Here is a 21,015-nt window from a genome sequence, read left to right as displayed (position 1 = left end):
CACTGAGAGCAGCAGAGAGGAATGACACTGCCCCGCAGCACCAACCCTCCATTCTTACCCTGACAAACATACAAGTCTACAGTATGTGAGGCACACACACACACACACACACACACACACACACACACACACACACACACACACACACACACACACACACACACACACACACACACACACACCAACATCAACCTGAGCAATGCAATCAGAGCAGGTGGAGCCTGTCAAGTGTGAGGTGACTGGTGGAGACGTGTACATACATCCTGATGCCTACAGGGGCTTAGAAGGAAAGTAACCATGGCGATGCCCTTCGCCCTCAGACACACACTGTACTGTACATATCATACTGTTAGATAAGAACAGCCCTGACCCTTGACTGGGCTAGCCACAGACGCCTTTACGTTTCTCTTATGCACCAACTCTTTCTCCCCTCCTCTCTCTCTCACCCACTTGTTCTCTTTTCTTTTTCTCTCTCACCATCCTCTTATCCCAGTTTTTATTACCACAGCATTAGTAAAGCAGTGCTATCTCCATGATGGCATTATAGCCTATGGTGCATTGGTGGTTATTCCGTTTTATACAGTGGGTGGGTCTAATCCTGATTGGTTAAAAGCGAGTTACCACCGTAACCACAAGTTACCACCGAGCTACCACAAGTTACCACCAGCTAAATCTATGACGTTAAAATGTCTCATTACGGCCTCTTGAGTGGCGCAGTGGTCTAAGGCACTGCATCTCAGTGCTATCTGTGCCACTAGAGATCTCATTAGGGGAGGGTTTGGCCGGCAGGGATGTTCTTGTCCCATCGCGCACTAACGACTCCTGTGGCGGGCCGGGCCCAATGCATGCTGACACAGTCACCAGGTGTACGGTGTTTCTTCCGACACATTGGTGTGGCTGGCTTCCGGGTTAAGCGGGCGTTATGTCAAGTCGCAGTGTGGCTTGGCTGGGTTGTGTTTCAGAGGACACACAGCTCTTGACCTTTGCCTCTCCCAAGTCCGTATGGGAGTTGCAGCGATGGGAAAAATCTGTAACTACCAATTGGATACCATGAAAAAGGGGTACCTTTTAAATGTATTTTATACAAAATGTATATTTACTCTGTTCCATCTGACTGTGCAATGCCCTGTCTCATCAGCCCAGGCAGGGAAGTTATAAACTTGATCTCCCCTATAAAAAGCATATAGACATTGTCTCACATTTCTTTTACAGTAACATTTCATTGTCAACAGCGGAGATTTATATAAACCTTACTGTCTGTCTCTCTGACATTTGCAACATTGTTTCAATATTAAAATTCGATCTCCAAATGTCCCATAGTAATGAACGTGTAGGAGTCGGGAGTCAGGACGAGAGAGGGAGGCAGTCAGCGTTTCTCAGCCAGTCAAAATCATGAATCAGCTGGCATCATTTTTCCGGATATATACACTACCGGTCAAAAGTTTTAGGGTTTTTCGTTATTTGAACTATTTTCTACATGTTAGAATATTAGTAAAGACATCAAAATGATGAAATAACACATATGGAATCATGTAGTAACCAAACAAGTGTTAAACAAATCTAAATATAATTTCTATTTGAGATTCTTCAAAAAGCCACCCTTTGCCTTGATGACAGCTTTGCACACTCTTGGCATTCTCTCAACCAGCTTCACCTGGAATGTTTTTTCCAACAGTCTTGATTTGCTGAGCACTTGTTGGCTGCTTTTCCTTCACTCTGCTGTCCGAATCATCCCAAACCATCTCAATTTGGTTGAGGTCGGGTGATTGTGGAGGCCAGGTCATCTGATGAGGCACTCCATCACTCTCCTTGGTAAAATAGCCCATACACAGCCTGGAGGTGTGTTGGGTCATTGCCCTGTTGAAAAACAAATTATACTCCCACTAAACCCAAACCAGATAGGATTAATGCTGTGGTAGCCATGCTGGTTAAGTGTGCTTTGAATTCTAAATAAATCACTGATGGTGTCACCAGCAAAGCACCCCCACACCATAACACCTCCTCCTCCATGCTTTACGGTGCGAAATACACATGCAGAGATTATCCGTTCACCCACACTGCATCTCACAAAGACACGGCGGTTTGAACCAAAGATCTACAATTTGGACTCCAGACCAAAGGACACATTTCTACTGGTCTAATGTTCATTACTCGTGTTTCTTGGCCCAAGCAAGTCTCTCCTTCTTATTGATGTCCTTTAGTAGTGGTTTCTGTGCACTAATTCGACCATGAAGGCCTGTTTCACACAGTCTCCTCTGAACAGTTGATGACATGTGTCTGTTACTTGAATTCTGTGAAGCATATATTTGGGCTGCAATTTCTGAGGCTGTTAACTCTAATGAACTTTTCCTCTGCAGCTGAGGTAACTCTGGGGCTTCCATTCCTGTGACGGTCCTCATGAGAGCCAGTTTCATCATAGTGCTTGATGGTTTTTGCGACTGCACTTGAAGAAACTTGAAAAGTTCTTTACATTTTCCGTATTGACTGATGTTCATGTCTTAAAGGACTGTTGTTTCTCTTAGAAACTGTCGTTTCTCTTGTTTCTGCTTATAATTTTGCCTAATATGGACTAAATAAGGCTATCTTCTATATATCCCCCCTACCTTGATACAACACAAACACATTAAGAAGGAAGGAAATTCCACAAATGAATTTTTAAGAAGGCACACCTGTTAATTGAAATGCATTCCAGGTGATTGCCTCATGAGGCTGGTTGAGAGAATGCCAAGAATGGGCAAAGCTGTCATCAAGGCAAAGGGTGGCTATTTTGAAGAATCTGATTTGTTTAACACTTTTTTGGTTCCATGTGTTATTTTATAGTTTTGATGTCTTCACTATTATTCTACAATGTAGAATATACTAAAAATAATGAAAAACACTTGAATGAGTAAGTGTTCTAAAACTTTTGACCGGTAGTGTACAAAGATTAAAAAAAGGTAAGACAAAATAAAGTAAAGCTAGTTTGCAGTCTTTCCCGCTTCAGTTTGAAGTTATTGCGTTAGCTGTGTTGATGGCTAGTTTCTCTGAACAACAGTGTCCTTAAGAGCACATTTTCTATGCTAGTAGAAATCATGCCTCATTAGCTCATTGTTATGCATCCAAATAAATGTCACTAGAAAACAGCTTAAACAAATGCAGCTACTGTTGATCTTCTTTCTGCGCTGTTTGACTTGACTGTAAGTTAGTCGTACTTAGCTAGCAAGCAAGGGATAAGAAGGTTGCCAGCCAGTATGGCAATGGAACATTCAGAACGAACAACTGGGTCTTGTCCATATTTATTTTATTTATCTGTTGTTTTACCAGGTAAATTGACTGAGAACACGTTCTCATTTGCAGCAACGACCAGGGTTACAGGGAAGAGGAGGGGGATGAATGAGCCAATTGTAAACTGGGGATTATTAGGTGACCGTGATGGTTTGAGGGCCAGATTGGGAATTTAGCGAGGACACTGGGGTTAATACCCCTACTCTTACGATAAGTGCCATGGGATCTTTAATGACCTCAGAGAGTCAGGACACCCGTTTAACTTCCCATTCAAAAGACAGCACCCTACACAGGGAAATGTCCCCAATCACTGCCCTGGGGCATTGGGATATTTTTTTAGACCAGAGGAAAGAGTGCCTTCTACTGGCCCTCTAACACCACTTCCAGCAGCATCTGGTCTCTCATCCAGGAACTGACCAGGATCAACCCTGCTTGGCTTCAGAAGCAAGCCAGCATGCAGGGTGGTATACTGCTGGCCAAAGATACAGAACAAAAAGACTGAGCGACTGGGTCGTGACTCAGGCAACCGAACCAATAGATCAAATGACCGGACGGCTTGGGTAGCAACCCTAGATTTGTTTCGGGACTATATTTTGTGGAAGGTTTAAATAGTATGAATAAATTCATCAAAATAAATGTTTTATTTAAAATATGTCAATCATTATTTGAATATGTTGGTAACCCGTTGTATAAAAGGGATAATGCCCTTGAAGCCGGTGTTTGGAGTAAATATTGGCACGATTTTCCAGCCCTCGACTTCATCTTGGGACTAACAACACCCGTGCCAATATATCCTCCAAACACCGGCTTCGAGGGCATTATCACTTAATTATAAACTGGGTACTTTGGCTCTTGGAGGCTGATTGTCTGAAAGCTGCAGTACACCACGGGTATGACAAAAAAATATGTTTTACTGTTCTAATTACTTTGGTAACCAGTTTACCAACGTGTTGCGTCGTACCTAAGAACAGCCCTTAGCCGTGGAATATTGGCCATATACCACAACCCCTTGAACCTCATTTCTTAATTATCTGACTGTGTAATATATATGTTACACTGTACCTGGATTATTTCCATCACAGTTGAATGGATGGTATTTGTAGCATTTTCCTGCCAGCTGGATGGTATTTGTAGCACTTTCCAGCTAACTGGATGTGTCAGTAAACATGGCGTGGCTCCCCCCCACTGGCCCACACCCTCCCTGGCATTTCATCAGATGGGCAGAGAATTGGCCCAGTGCCCTCAGAGACAATCAAAGCTTGCCTGTCACAATGACATGCATAGCGCCATCGCTTAGTCCATGCATGTTCTCATGCCAACCAACCCGCTATCACAGGAACACAGGGCCACTGGTACAGACATGCCCTCAGAACCCTGCGCCTTTCTTATGCTAAAATACACATACACAGATAAACACAAACACACACACAGCCTCAGAACACACAACCCTACAGCGAGCCTCCCAGGACATGCCGCAAGAGACCTGCCTAAATGACAATAATTAGCCTGTTCTGTTTAAGCAAATTGGAGTCATTGGCACAATACAGCCTGCTCTTTGGTGGCACTGACTGGTTATTTTGGACATAGAACCATGCGGTTTCTCTGTCTGAGGGATACTGCAAACTGTGTTACGGTTGGCTCATGATTGATCTTACATCTGAAACTTAAAAATAGTGAAGAAGGGAGCAGTTAATCATTAATTTGGTTGGATATGAATCTCTCTCTCCACATGGCAGAGACTTGCTGTGCTATGCAGAGCTTCATCCCAGCACAGAGAAGCTGGATTGGATTGTGTTTGTCTGTTAATATAAGATTTATTCACACATTGTCAAAATGATGTTTGCCATTCCTCCATTACACGTACAATTATTCTCCGGGCGAAACAGCAACCTAATTTGTGTGATGTGTGCCACAGTTGTTGAAAAGATCTTATGCTTTATTAGTCTGTTGTTTGCTGCATCTTTTGACAGGAAGCTCGGCGATAAATTGCAAAGATGGCTTGATAAAACGATTGTCGTGCAAAATTCTTCACGGTGGATTTTGAAAAATGGCATCTCCCCAGCTCATAACAAACCATTTGTTCCCAGGGTGATTTATGAAATCAATTTTACTTGTTATCAGCAGCAGGAGTGTGACTGAGAGATAAGATCAGCGCACAGCCTTTTTAAACAGAAGGAGAAGGGGATTGAGGCTGTGTGTGTGTGTGTGTGTGTGTGTCTGTGTGTGTGTGTCTGTGTGTGTGTGTGTGTGTGCGCAAGTCTTTTCTGGGGGTGTTTCATTAGTTGCTTTAGCAGCACTCACACCTCAGACAAAGTGCTACAGATTGGTCATACCTAGAGCTGTTGCAGTGACCGTATTATCGCCACGCATGCGGTCATGGAGGCAGTCAAATTCCATGTGACCGTCTTCTCCAAGCTCTGATGCTGCTGATGGTCATTAGTAGCCTACCAAACTTGCTGACTGCCTGATACTCAGCACTCTATTGTCCCTCTAATCACTCTAACATCAATGCAAATGTAATCGAAAATGTAATCAAATTTTATTTGTCACATACACATCGTTAGCAGATGTTAATGCGAGTATAGCGAATTGCTTGTGCTTCTAGTTCTGACAATGCAGTAATAACCAACGAGTAATCTAACCTAACAATTTCACAACAACTACCTTATACACACAAGTGTAAAGGAATGAAGAATATGTACATAAAAATATATGAATGAGTGATTGGTCCAGAACAGCATAGGCAAGATGCAGTAGATGGTATCGAGTACAGTATATACATATGAGATGAGTAATGTAGGGTATGTAAACATTATATTAAGTGGCATTGTTTAAAGTGGCTAGTGATACATTTTTTACATCAAATTTTCCAATATTAAAGTGGCTGGAGTTGAGTCAGTATGTTGGCAGCAGCCACTCAAAGTTAATGGTGGCTGTTTAACAGTCTGATGGCCTTGAGATAGAAGTTGTTTTTCAGTCTCTCGGTCCCTGTTTGATGCACCTGTACTGACCTCGCCTTCTGGACGATAGCGGGGTGAACAGGCAGTGGCTCGGGTGGTTGTTGTCCTTGATGATCTTTACGGCCTTCCTGTGAAATCGGGTGTTGTAGGTGTCCTGGATGGCAGGTAGTTTGCCTCCGGTGATGCGTTGTGCAGACCTTACTACCCTCTGGAGAGCCTTACGGTTGTGGGTGGAGCAGTTGCCGTACCAGGCGGTGATACAGCCCGACAGGATGCTCTCGATTGTGCATCTGCAAAAGTTTGTGAGTGTTTTTGTAACACAGTCAGATACTTAAGCAATAAGGTTCAAGGGGGTGTGGTATATGGCCAATATTCCACGGCTAAGGGCTGTTCTTAGGTACGACGCAACACGTTGGTAAACTGGTTACCAAAGTAATTAGAACAGTAAAACATATTTTTTGTCATACCCGTGGTGTACTGCAGCATTCAGCCAATCAGCCTCCAAGAGCCAAAGTACCCAGTTTATAATTAAGTGATAATGCCCTCGAAGCCGGTGTTTGGAGGATATATTGGCATGGGTGTTGTTAGTCCCAAAATGAAGTCGAGGGCTGGAAAATCGTGCCAATATTTACTCCAGACACCGGCTTCGAGGGCATTATCCATTTTATACAACGGGTTACCAACATATTTTATATTTATATTTATATTTATATCATATTTTAAAATATTTACATATTTTAAATTAAAATGTTTTTCTGATGAATTTATTCATACTGTTCATCCTTCCACAAGATATAGTCCCGAAACAAATCTAGGGTTGCTACCCAAGTCTGGTTACTTGATCTATTGGTTCGGTTGCCAGAGACACGACCCAGTCGCTCAGTCTTTTTGTTCTGTATCTATGGACGAGACCCAGTCGTTCGTTCTGAATGTTCCATTGCCATACTGGCTGGCAACATTCTTATCTTTTGCTTGCTAGCTAGCTAGCTAACTACGACTAACTTACAGTCAAGTCAAACAGCGCAGAAAGAAGATCAACAGTAGCTGCATTTGTTTAATGACATTTATTTGGATACATGCATAACAATGAGCTAATGAAGCATGATTTCTCCTAGCATAAAAAATGTGCTCTTAAGGACACTGTTGTTCAGAAGAACTAGCCATCAACACAGTTAACACAATAACTTTAAACTGAAGCGGGAAAGACTGCACACTAGCTGCACTTCGGGTTGCACTGTAGCTAGTTAGCTTGCTTTGGCTAATGTTAGCTATTAGCTGTGTAATGTTAAAAGTCCAGGGGATTGTTTGAAAGATAAACTCACATCTACTACTTTGAGAGATAGTACTCCCTTATTTCTGCTTATCATCACTTGTTATAAAATGACAACAATGCCTTGTTAGTTGACTTACTTTTCCACTTTCGAAGCACTGTTTCCTGAAGCATTCTGCCCTGTTCTGAAATAACTCCCTGGGTTTAGTGTCATGTAATGTAAACTAACTCACTTTGTACATCGCGTTGGTCCATACAATTGACCTTATTTTAGCGCCCAAAAAGCATAATACTTCCAGATCAACTGTAATATCAATACCATTGTAAAGCACAATTTCTCCCCTTTCCAACAAAATCAATGACGAGACCTTCATGATGCCCATCTCTGCATGATTCAAGAAGGCAATGAGCTCTGTCGGGTCTTTTAAAAAATGGCCGCTGGGGAAGCTAAACCTATTGCGTGACAGTGAGAAGGAGCGATGTTGTGTGGGGAAACTGATTTTTTCACTCGATCTGTCCAACTTATCACCTTATCGCGTCTAAAATGTAAATAAAACACTATAAAGAGTTTATATAATGTGTCATTACATAACTATTTGAAGGTTTGTGTCGAATTTGAATCAGGTTTTTAGGGCTGTGCTAAAGTGATCTTCAGAAGTAAACAGTGGCTTTTGAGTCATGATAGCTTGCAGTGATGATGCAAAAAATGACTAGGTATTCCCCCTTACCTGGTTCCTTTCTTGTTTTTAAATAGTGAGAGAAGTGCTACACCTGGTGGAGAGAGGCTGTAATACAGAATGAGTTTCTTTATGCGTTCTGTACGTTACACCATGACACGTCACGATGTAACGTACAGCGTCGGAGGGGTCCGTTTTCAACTTTTATCCAATACTATAGAGCCATCACCATGTCAATCAATGCTTGAATAGAAACGTAGTTCACACCCCAGATTTTCATTGAAACACAGACACCACAGTCCCATAAGTTTTCTTTGCAGCCTCGTTTGAATGTCGCGGTTGCGCGTATTTGTAGGGAATGGGGTTAGTGTACGTTACAGTAGTGCCTTGATGTTTGGTCAGGACGTTTTATTAATTTGTTCATTTTTAGAGACTCATTACGAAGCCCTTCCCCACACGAAACACATTGTGGGCGCTCCTCGTTATTTCTCTAAGTTTGTATGAAAGGGACAAAAAGTCAACACTGTATTTGCGTTTCATGACGATGAGCTCAGTCAGAAGTTGTGGCTAGCATGAGTCCATTTCATGACAGCGGTGAGGAATAATAATTAAACTGCAAAGCACACGGGCATCTTCCGCTACCTCTCCCACTCGCACAGCTGCCAAACTAGAGCAAAGACTGCTGCTAAGCAGAGAGTGCAGTTTAACTTGGCCAAATCAATTCCAGTAATTAATGAAATAATTATACATTTACATCGCGACCCACCATTAACAGGTCCACGACCAAAACTTTAAGAAATACTGGTGAAAATGATCTTCCTCAAACTTGAAACTGCACATGCTGCTTATGTATGCAAGTTAGTCTCTACACCCCTTGTAAAATGGATGAATATGCTTCATTTTAAGAAGTTATTTGGCCACTTTAGTTGTGATACAAACATTATCGAAACATATAGACCTATGGGCTAGGCTACATAAGGTATGCTACTATTGATTCCAAAAATGTGCAAAAAAAAGTGGTATAGGCTAATATTGTCACCCATTAATCTTGTCTTTACATATACTAAATATTATATGTGTGAAATTTGTTTTGATTTAGAATGGACCATTATCATGCACCTGTCTTGAAACAGGGGCAGCGGAAAGAAATCTATGCACTTAAATAGCAAATGGGGGACGCTTTTCCCATGGTTCATTTTCATGCCAGCCAGGTAGGCTATACTCGTGTTTTAAAGATAAGCAATGTGCTTAATATTAGGAAAGTTGAGGGAATAAATATAGTAGGGATGTGGAGTAGTGATGCAGCTAGTAAGGATAGCCTATAGAAAGCTGATGGGATCCTCCTCTTTTTAATAAAGGTCATCACTCTGTTTTCTCTGCAGTTGCATAGCCTATAGAAATGTTGTGCAACATGAGCTCATGGGCTCTCATGAAATTGTGCTTTACAATGGTATTGATATTACAGTTGATCTGGAAGTATTACGCTTTCTGGGCGCTAAAATAAGGTCAATTGTACGGACCAGCACGATGTACAAAGTGAGTTAGTTTACATTACATGACGATAAACCCAGGGAGTTATTTTAGAACAGGGCAGAATGCTTCAGGAAACAGTGCTTCAAAAGTGGAAAAGTAAGTCAACTAACAAGGCATTGTTGTCATTTTATAACAAGTGATGATAAGCAGAAATAAGGGAGTACTATCTCTCATAGTAGTAGATGTGAGTTTCTCTTTCAAACAATCCCCTGGACTTTTAACGTTACACAGCTAATAGCTAACGTTAGCCAAAGCAAGCTAGCTAGCTAGCTACTGATAGTGCAACCCTAAGAAACAGTACAGAGGAAGATGGGCAAAAATAAGGGCAATGAAATGTACCGATATTTACATATAGTTGCACATTTTCCAAAGCTTGGGTCCCAGGAAAACACAGAATTGTTCATTTCTCATCAGCTTTCAGGCTGAAAGATTTTAAGAACCCCTGACATAGGCCAGTGATTTTGCTGTTCATTAAACCTACTCATCTTGTTTGGCTGACGAAAAGTAAATGTGAACAATTCTTCCAATATCTTCAATATGCACCTCGTAATTGGATAAGGACATGCGCAGTGGCGTCCCCAATGTGTCTGACTTCACTTGTAGCCTGTGAGAAAGACCTGATCACGTGATGGATAGTCATGTGAATGAGAGATGCTTCGGAGCGCGCAGGGCACAACGCACCACTCCTGGCCAAGGGCACAACGGCCACTGGCCACAAAAGGCATAGATTTGTTTAGGGAGCTTTACGGCCACACAAAGGGGATTCTGCAGTGAAATTCGAGGCATTATCAAGTGCTTGTAAAATTGTGAATGAGAGTCTGATGAGGTGTGTACAGCCTGTGCAAAAAACAAAGCAGAACTCATGCCTTTCAAGCAACTTTTTTCATTAGAGTCTCATCACGCAGCCTTACAATGTATTAAAAGTCAAAACATTTAGCCAAACATTTGTAGAACAGCTAAAGTTACATTAATAACTCTAAATTAAGCATAAAGGAGTACATATTTCTTTGTTAACCGCTCAACACAGGATAGCCACGTGCGCACTACCTCAAAACGGTTGGAGAAAATATTTATATTTTATTCAGCTTTGTTCAGTTGAATTCTTCATACTATAAAATTATATAAAATAATGCCACGGAATTCTAAGCAAATCTTGTGTGCTAAATTAACTAGTGTAGCCCACATCCATTTGGTATAGCCAAATCAGGACCTAACATAAGGACAACTCGGAGTATGTTATTCTGTTCTTCTGAAATAGACTACATTTTCTTCATATCATCCTTCTTTATACCTGTCTAAAGTAAATAATGGATTTATTGTGAAGGTGTAGGCCAGATATCATCAATACAGGCCAATTATTTTTGTTTTTGCGGATTGTTGGGGGGCTGGAACATAATTACAAATCAAGTAAATCCACCTTTAAGGTAAATATCTAATGCGATAGACCATATGACTGGAGAGGAAATAGAAAACATCAACTGAATGTTAAATGTGTTTCCTGTCAGGTACAGTGCCTTGCGAAAGTATTCGGCCCCCTTGAACTTTGCGACCTTTTGCCACATTTCAGGCTTCAAACATAAAGATATAAAACTGTATTTTTTTGTGAAGAATCAACAACAAGTGGGACACAATCATGAAGTGGAACGACATTTATTGGATATTTCAAACTTTTTTAACAAATCAAAAACTGAAAAATTGGGCGTGCAAAATTATTCAGCCCCCTTAAGTTAATACTTTGTAGCGCCACCTTTTGCTGCGATTGCAGCTGTAAGTCGCTTGGGGTATGTCTCTATCAGTTTTGCACATCGAGAGACTGACATTTTTTCCCATTCCTCCTTGCAAAACAGCTCGAGCTCAGTGAGGTTGGATGGAGAGCATTTGTGAACAGCAGTTTTCAGTTCTTTCCACAGATTCTCGATTGGATTCAGGTCTGGACTTTGACTTGGCCATTCTAACATCTGGATATGTTTATTTTTGAACCATTCCATTGTAGATTTTGCTTTATGTTTTGGATCATTGTCTTGTTGGAAGACAAATCTCCGTCCCAGTCTCAGGTCTTTTGCAGACTCCATCAGGTTTTCTTCCAGAATGGTCCTGTATTTGGCTCCATCCATCTTCCCATCAATTTTAACCATCTTCCCTGTCCCTGCTGAAGAAAAGCAGGCCCAAACCATGATGCTGCCACCACCATGTTTGACAGTGGGGATGGTGTGTTCAGCTGTGTTGCTTTTACGCCAAACATAACGTTTTGCATTGTTGGTTTCATCTGACCAGAGCACCTTCTTCCACATGTTTGGTGTGTCTCCCAGGTGGCTTGTGGCAAACTTTAAACAACACTTTTTATGGATATCTTTAAGAAATGGCTTTCTTCTTGCCACTCTTCCATAAAGGCCAGATTTGTGCAATATACAACTGATTGTTGTCCTATGGACAGAGTCTCCCACCTCAGCTGTAGATCTCTGCAGTTCATCCAGAGTGATCATGGGCCTCTTGGCTGCATCTCTGATCAGTCTTCTCCTTGTATGAGCTGAAAGTTTAGAGGGACGGCCAGGTCTTGGTAGATTTGCAGTGGTCTGATACTCCTTCCATTTCAATATTATCGCTTGCACAGTGCTCCTTGGGATGTTTAAAGCTTGGGAAATCTTTTTGTATCCAAATCCGGCTTTAAACTTCTTCACAACAGTATCTCGGACCTGCCTGGTGTGTTCCTTGTTCTTCATGATGCTCTCTGCGCTTTTAACGGACCTCTGAGACTATCACAGTGCAGGTGCGTTTATACGGAGACTTGATTACACACAGGTGGATTGTATTTATCATCATTAGTCATTTAGGTCAACATTGGATCATTCAGAGATCCTCACTGAACTTCTGGAGAGAGTTTGCTGCACTGAAAGTAAAGGGGCTGAATAATTTTGCACGCCCAATTTTTCAGTTTTTGATTTGTTAAAAAAGTTTGAAATATCCAATAAATGTCGTTCCACTTCATGATTGTGTCCCACTTGTTGTTGATTCTTCACAAAAAAATACAGTTTTATATCTTTATGTTTGAAGCCTGAAATGTGGCAAAAGGTCGCAAAGTTCAAGGGGGCCGAATACTTTCGCAAGGCACTGTATTTTAATTGTCTGTATTGTCTAAATCAAATCAAATCAAATTGTATTTGTCACATGCGCCGAATACAACAGGTGTAGATAGACCTTACAGTGAAATGCTTATTTACAATCACTTCCCCAATAATGCTTTAAGAAGTTTTAAGAAAAAAAGTTAAGTAAAAATAGATAAGAAAAAATAGAAAATAAAAATAACAAATAATTAAAGAGCAGCAGTAAAATAACAATAGCGAGGCTATATACATGGGTTACCGGTACAGAGTCAATGTGTGGGGGCACAGGTTAGTTGAGGTAATTGAGGTAATATGTACATGTAGGTAGAGTTATTAAAGTTACTATGCATAGATAATAACAACAAAGAGTAGAAGCAGATAAAAAGAGGGGTCTGGGTAGCCCTTTGATTAGCTGTTCAGGAGTCTTATGGCTTTGGGGGTAGAAACTGTTATGAAGCCTCTTAGACCTAGACTTGGCGCGCCGGTACCACTTGCCATGTGGTAGCAGAGAGAACAGTCCATGACTAGGGTGGCTGGAGTCTTTGACAATTTTTAGGGCCTTCCTATGACATCGTCTGGTATCGAGGTCCTGGATGGCAGGAAGCTTGGCCCCAGTGATGTACTGGGCCATATGCACTACCCTCTGTAGTGTCTTGCGGTCGGAGGCCAAGCGGTTGCCATACCAGACAGTGATGCCAGGATGCTCTCGATGGTGCTCTCGATGGTGCAGCTGTATAAACTTTTGAGCATCTGAGGACCCATGCCAAATCTTTTCAGTCTCCTGAGGGGGAATAGGCTTTGCCGTGACCTCTTCACGACTGTCTTAGTGTGTTTGGACCATGTTAGTTTGTTGGTGATGTGGACACCAAGGAACTTGAAGCTCTCAACCTGCTCTACTGCAGCCCTGTCGATGAGAATGGGGTTGTGCTCCTTTGTTTTGATCACGTTGAGGGAGAGGTTGTTGTCCTGGCACCACACGGCCAGGTCTCTGACCTCCTCCCTATAGGCTGTGGCATCGGCAAACTTGATGATGGTGTTGGAGTAGTGCTTGGCCATGCAGTGATGAGTGAACAGAGAGTACAGGAAGGGACAGAGCACGCACCCCCAAGGGGCCACCTTGTTGAGGATCAGCATGGCGAATGTGTTGGTACCTACACTTACCACCTGGGGGCGGCCCGTCAAGAAGTCCAGGATCCAGTTCCAGAGGGAGGTGTTTAGTCCCAGGCTCCTTAGCTTAGTGATGAGCTTTGAGGGCACTATGGTGTTGAATGCTGAGCTGTAGTCAATGAAAAGCATTCTCACAGTAGGCTGCTTGTTAAATGTTTGTAAAGTCTTAATTTGCCATTGTTTGTAATGTCTTATTAATTGGTGTTGGACCCCAGGAAGATTAGCTAACATTATGGCGTTAGCTAATGGGGATCCTAATAAAAATTCACAAATTCACTGAACAGGCCTGGGTGCTGCACCCCATCCCTCACTGGCTCTCTACCAATCAGCCCTGGGTTCTGCTTCTCATCTCTCTCTGGGCTCCACTAAACTTGTATGGTGGAAAAATTGCAAGATTATGTTATAATACTTGTATTGCATCAAATGGTTGTTTTATTCAACAGAATAGAGTATTCTTAACTATTGCATGTGTGTTCTACTGAGGATGGGCCTCTGGGAGATAACACTGACAGGAGATGTACGATGTCTTTTGGGTGTTAAAACCTGAAGAGCATTCCAGAGCATGAGTTAATGTTGCTGTTCTATAAGGGTCCAGACACTGGTCTCTACACAATGAAAACTGTTGACACAGCAGATACTGTCTGCTGTGTATTATAGGTATCTTTCATACAGATCTTAACCTTGTGACCCATTCTATATATCTGTTGATCGTCATGTAGGTTGGAAGGGGTGTATCTTGGCTATAAAAGACCTTTGACCTTTTGTCACGGGGCTCTCAACGAATCATCTGAGTGTGAATCGTCGACCAGCCATGACCAGCCATAACCAGCCATCATTATCGTAGAGCACTCAATCGATTCACTTTATATGTGTGCGTTGTATTGACCTGCTCCCTAATTAATAAGTGATTAAAGATTTAGTTTAGGTACAACTCTGACTTGTGTGATAAATTTGTCTCTCCTCATTTGATAGTAAAGAAATTAACCACCACACTGGTCTGTGCTCTGGAAGCTCAGGTAATGGCTACATCACCTAAATAATGATGTCTAGACGTTCATCAGTGGTACAGCCACATGAGAGAATGTTTGCATACCCTCCATATCTGACAAGCCACTGCCTACATGACTCACTGTTTCTACTTCAACACCTGACTGATGGGACACTTGGTGATGGCAGAATGTTTCAACACATGGCCTCCCTAGTGACAAAGTAATGTTGAAATGTAAAAGGACTTGACATTGATGTTAAATTGTTTTGGCTGAAATTCTTAAATCTAAATTGAAAGTACTGTTTCAAAACATATACAAGCTTTAATTATTACTCAGAATGTAAAGATATGGTATTTATATTGAACATTCAGTCTGCACAGCTTTGAATGTTCCCCTCAGATTTCATATTGGTTGAGATGGCAGCTTGATGTCATCTATCATTGCAGCATCCGTATCAAAGTGATCCACACCATTTCTCTCCCCACCCATTGAGGAGAATGAAAATCCCCAATAATCTGAAAAGAGATTGGAGACTGACAGACAATCTGACTGTTTGAGTGAGTGATGTAGAATTTCTGAGCACTTATGTATTGGGTTGTGGGTTCCTATGTCGAGATGTAGAGTACCTGTGCAGCATCTGATCAATACTGACTGGCTGTGAGAAATCTCTCTCTCTCTCTCTCTCTCTCTCTCTCTCTCTCTCTCTCTCTCATATATCATGAAGGGTGCGTGGCCGCCTTCAAACCCACATCTCGTCTGTGAGGTGGAAAGACCACAGACACCCACAATGCTACCCTCCTCCTCATACACCTAGGCCTCTGGAGGGGGAAGGAAAGAAAGTGTGTGTCATTTAAGATTGTGTTCTGTGTTTTGTGGCAGCATGTTGAAGGGGAAACTTGATGGAGAATGATAAAGAGCTTCACCGTCTGATGCATTCATGTTACATAGCTTCCATGAAGCCCCACCTCCCCTTGAAAACGCAAGGAAATACAGATGTCTTTCTTGCGTCTATTTTGATTTCAGCGGAGAGTCAAAGTTGTCTTCACTTCTGAAGGCAGGATGAGGAGAGATATTACTTTAGGAAGGTGGAAAAAATATGCTAGTATTTCACAACAGTTACATATCACCAGATGTGTCACCTCATCCCCTAAATCTTACCACTGCGTTCCCCCCCAACACCCCCCCCCCCCCCCTCTCTCTCTCTCTCTAGTAAAGTTTGAGGACTGCCAGCACAGTAAAGCAGTGTGCTTCGAGAGCAGTGACCCTAACTTCAGTGTGCGCCCTGACGGCTCGGTGTACGCGGAGCAGGAAGTGGCCAACCTGTCAGAACCGATCCAGTTCATGGTGACCGCCCGCGGAGGTCATGACCCTCACATCTGGGAGACCACGATCAAGCTGGCCTTGTTTGGACACCAGCCCTCTGTCCCTGTGAGTCAGGTAAACATATATAAACTGCAATCATTTACACTGCAGTTAAACACACACATACCTAAAGTTTGCCTCAGGTATACAAACCGACACACCCCTGCTACTGACAGTCTGTACTGTATCTCAGTTGTATATTTGCATAGAAACATATTTATACACTTCAAAGCCTCTAACTGCCTCTCAGGTAAGATCAGTTTTCAATGATCCTCAAGTACATTATATAAAACCACATTATTTCAGGTTCTTCTATCATAAACAGGAATTTCTCAGGGAACAACCTACTGTATTATTTGCTTTTCAAAATATAAGATGTTGAATAGCCTAAGGCTTAATGCTTACTCCAGGTCATGTTTTCAATCATCGAAAATGTCCAAGAATAGTGTAAAGCAGTTGTAGAGCTGGGATTAAAATTCTGCCAGCTCCTCACAGCACAATAATGAAGTGCATGAAATAATTGACATTGATTAAGCTAATGTTCCAGTCTGTCGGAGGGAGGCATGGGGGAGTCAGGTGACATTGTAGCAGCACTATGGAAATATGTTCCCACATTAAGAGAGCAACAGAGAGATTCAATAATATAACAAGAAATGTTCAAGTAATCGAAGGAACGTTTTTTAAACATGTTTTAAATTGATCCATTTTTGTTGCAAGCCCTTACAACTAGGTACCTTCCAGACACTTTTATTTCTGATACAAACAGGCAGCGGTGTGTCATTTTGGTCAGCAGGTGATTCCGAACTGAAAAATTGCTGTTATGCCCTGTAGGTAAAAAAAAAAAAAAGTAAATTGTATTGCTTCATTAAAATTAAATGTAAAGTTGTGGCCAAAAGTTTTGAGAATGACACAAATATAAATTTTCACAAAGTTAGCTGTTTCAGTGTCTTTTGATATTTTTGTCAGATGTTACTATGGAATACTGAAGTATAATTACAAGCGTTTCATAAGTGTCAAAGGCTTTTAAAAACAATTACATGAAGTTGATGCAAAGAGTCCATATTTGCAGTGTTGACCCTTCTTTTTCAAGACCTCTGCAATCCGCCCTGGCATGCTGTCAATTATCTTCTGGGCCACATCCTGACTGATGGCAGCCCATTCTTGCATAATCAATGCTTGGAGTTTGTGGGTTTTTGTTTGTCCACCCGCCTCTTAAGGATTGACCACAAGTTCTCAATGGAATTATGGTCTGGGGAGTTTCCTGGCCATGGACCCAAAATATCGGTTTTGTTCCCCGAGCCACTTAGTTATCACTTTTGCCTTATGGTAAGGTGCTCCATCATGCTGGAAAAGGAATTATTCATCACCAAACTGTTCCTGGATGGTTGGGAGAAGTTGCTCTCTGAGGATGTGTTGGTACCATTCTTTATTCATGGCTGTGTTCTTAGACAAAATTGTGAGTGAGCCCACTCCCTTGGCTGAGAAGCAACCCCACACATGAATGATCTCAGGATGCTTTACTGTTGGCATGACACAGGACTGATGGTAGCGCTCACCTTGTCTTCTCCGGACAAGCTTTTTTCCGGATGCCCCAAACAATCGGAAAGGGGATTCATCAGAGAAAATTACTTTACCCCAGTACTCAGTAGTCCAATCCCTGTACCTGTTGCAGAATATCAGTCTGGCAGCAATATTCTTGCCTGTGAAGCACTTTTTCTGCAAAGCAATGATGACGGCACGTGTTTCCTTGCAGGTAACCATGATTGACAGAGGAAGAACAATGATTCCAAGTACCACCCTCCTTTTGAAGCTTCCAGTCTTATTCAAACTCAATCAGCATGACAGAGTGATCTCCAGCCTTGTCCTCGTCCACACTCACACCTATGTTAACGAGAGAATCACTGACATGATGTCAGCTGGTCCTTTTGTGGCAGGGCTGAAATGCAGTGGAAATGTTTTTGGGGGATTCAGTTCATTTGCATGGCAAAGAGGGACTTTCCAATTAATTGCAATTCATCTGATCACTCTTCTTAATGTTCTGGAGCATATGCAAATTGCCATCATACAAACTGAGGCAGCAGACTTTGTGAAAATGTATATTTGTGTCATTCTCAAAACATTTGGCTACGACTGTATAGCCATGAAAAACTAAATAATGGAAATGTATAATTCCAGATAAGTCCTACAGCAAATGTTCAGACTCCTGCACCTTCTGACAGCTCCACATCTTTTAACCCTTTACAGCCCTAAACACATTGCCTATTTGATGCCGGTTAGCCACTGTATTGGGTCATACAGACAATAATTCCAGGAAAAGCTTGGTGAATGGTTCATAAAGGGTACAGAGAGAGAGGGAGACAGAGAGCGAGAGAGTGAGAGTGAGAGAGAGAGAGAGAGAGAGACTGTCCTTCGCGCTGGCACAGTAGTATTCCCTCCAGTGTGACCCACAATGACAAACGGGCTCAGAGGACATGCTGATGTGGAATAGAACAGGGTTTTCCAAACTCGGTCCTGGGTGCACACCCTAGCACTATACAGCTGATTACAATAAGCTTGATGATGAGTTGGTTATTTTAATAAGCTGTTTAGTGCTAGGACAAGAACCAGAATTTGCACTCGGGGGGGGACACTACCCCAGGTGTTTTAAAATACAGCAACTGTAGGGTAATGCCTTGTATACAGAAATGCTTATTCCCAGATTCAACAATAGAAACTACTCAGTGAGAAGTAGATTGATGTTTTAAAGTATTGACTATATAAAGAAAGAAAGAAAGTCACATACTCTAATTATGCACCCAAACAGTTAATGGGTATAGCAACTATATAATAAACCATTAAATGTTTGGGAGCATAATTAGAGTGTGTGACTTTCTTTCTATATTTTTAATAATTTACTCTTTGTTAGTCAGCACCTCTTATAAAACGTTTTTGGTTGGGTGTGCAACATCTTATATCTTTTACCATAAAAGTATTGACTGCAACACAGAAATGTTGTGAAGACACACAGACATTGAAATGTGTGAAATGCTGTGACAGAGTTGCTGTGTCATTTTGGCTACTCTGTGTCAATAGTGCTGAAAGGGAGAGGGGGAAATAATCAGATTACCTATGACCACTACACACCGAAACATGTCATCACAACAATACAATTTAAACGTTGCTAAACCACCCTACAGATATTAGGTGAATGAGCATGTGCAGACCAGCTGGCTGGTGTGTTTACGGACATATTCAATCAATCCTTATCTCAGTCTGCTGTTTCCACATGCTTCAAGAGGGCCACCATTGTTCCTGTTCCCAAGAAAGCTAAGGTATCTGAGCTAAACGAATATCGCCCCGTAGCACTCACTTCCGTCATCATGAAGTGCAAGGACCATATCACCTCCACCCTACCTGACACCCTAGACCCACTCCAATTTGCTTACCACACCAATAGGTCCATAGACGACACAATCGCAACCACACTGCCCTAACCCATCTGGACGAGAGGAATACCTATGTGAGAATGCTGTTCATCGACTACAGCTCAGAATTTAACACCATAGTACCCTCCAAACTCGTCATCAAGCTGGAGACCCTGGGTCTCGACCCCGCCCTGTGCAACTGGGTACTGGACTTCCTGACGGGCCGCCCCCAGGTGGTGAGGGTAGGTAACAACATCTCCACCCCGCTGATCCTCAACACTGGGGCCCCACAAGGGTGCGTTCTGAGCCCTCTCCTGTACTCCCTGTTCACCCACGACTGCGTGGCCATGCACGCCTCCAACTCAATCATCAAGTTTGCGGACAACACTACAGTGGTAGGCTTGATTACCAACAACGACGAGACGGCCTACAGAGAGGAGGTGAGGGCCCTCGGAGTGTGGTGTCAGGAAAATAACCTCACACTCAACGTCAACAAAACAAAGGAGATGATCGTGGACTTCAGGAAACAGCAGAGGGAGCACCCCCCTATCCACATCAACGGGACAGTAGTGGAGAGGGTATTAAGTTTTAAGTTCCTCGGGGTACACATCACGGACAAATTGAATTGGTCCACCCACACAGACAGCGTTGTGAAGAAGGCGCGGCAGCGCCTCATCAACCTCAGGAGGCTGAATAAATTTGGCTTGTCACCAAAAGCACTCACAAACTTCTACATATGCACAATCGAGAGCATCCTGTCGGGCTGTATCACCGCCTGGTACGGCAACTGCTCCGCCCACAACCGTAAGGCTCTCCAGAGGGTAGTGAGGTCTGCACAACGCATCACCGGGGGCAAACTACCTGCCCTCCAGGACACCTACACCACCCGATGTCACAGGAAGGCCATAAAGATCATCAAGGACAACAACCACCCGAGCCACTGCCTGTTCACCCCGCTATCATCCAGAAGGCGAGGTCAGTACAGGTGCATCAAAGCAGGGACCGAGAGACTGAAAAAGAGCTTCTTTCTCAAGGCCATCAGACTGTTAAACAGCCACTACTAACATTGAGTGGCTGCTGCCAACATACTGACTCAACTCCAACTCACTTCAATAGTGGAAATTGATGGAGATTGATGTAAAAAATGTATCACTAGCCACTTTAAACAATGCCACTTAATATAATGTTTACATACCGTACATTACTCATCTCATATGTATATGTATATACTGTACTCTATATCATCTACTGCATCTTGTCATCTTTATGTAATACATGTATCACTAGC

General features: G+C 42.4%; 1 protein-coding gene across 1 annotated transcript in view; it reads left to right on the top strand.

Moving 5' to 3' along the window:
- Positions 1-21,015, top strand: part of LOC139369870 (cadherin-4-like) — a 342,139-nt gene that overhangs the window by 213,351 nt on the left and 107,773 nt on the right. The window contains exon 4 of the mRNA XM_071109152.1: positions 16,172-16,398. Coding sequence (XP_070965253.1) covers positions 16,172-16,398 — 227 coding nt within the window. The remainder of the gene's footprint in view (positions 1-16,171; positions 16,399-21,015) is intronic.

This window comes from Oncorhynchus clarkii, chromosome 17 (assembly GCF_045791955.1).
Source record: "Oncorhynchus clarkii lewisi isolate Uvic-CL-2024 chromosome 17, UVic_Ocla_1.0, whole genome shotgun sequence".
NCBI lineage: Eukaryota > Metazoa > Chordata > Actinopteri > Salmoniformes > Salmonidae > Oncorhynchus > Oncorhynchus clarkii.
Note: the sequence above shows the minus strand (reverse complement) of the source record. Positions and strands in the feature narration are given on the sequence as shown.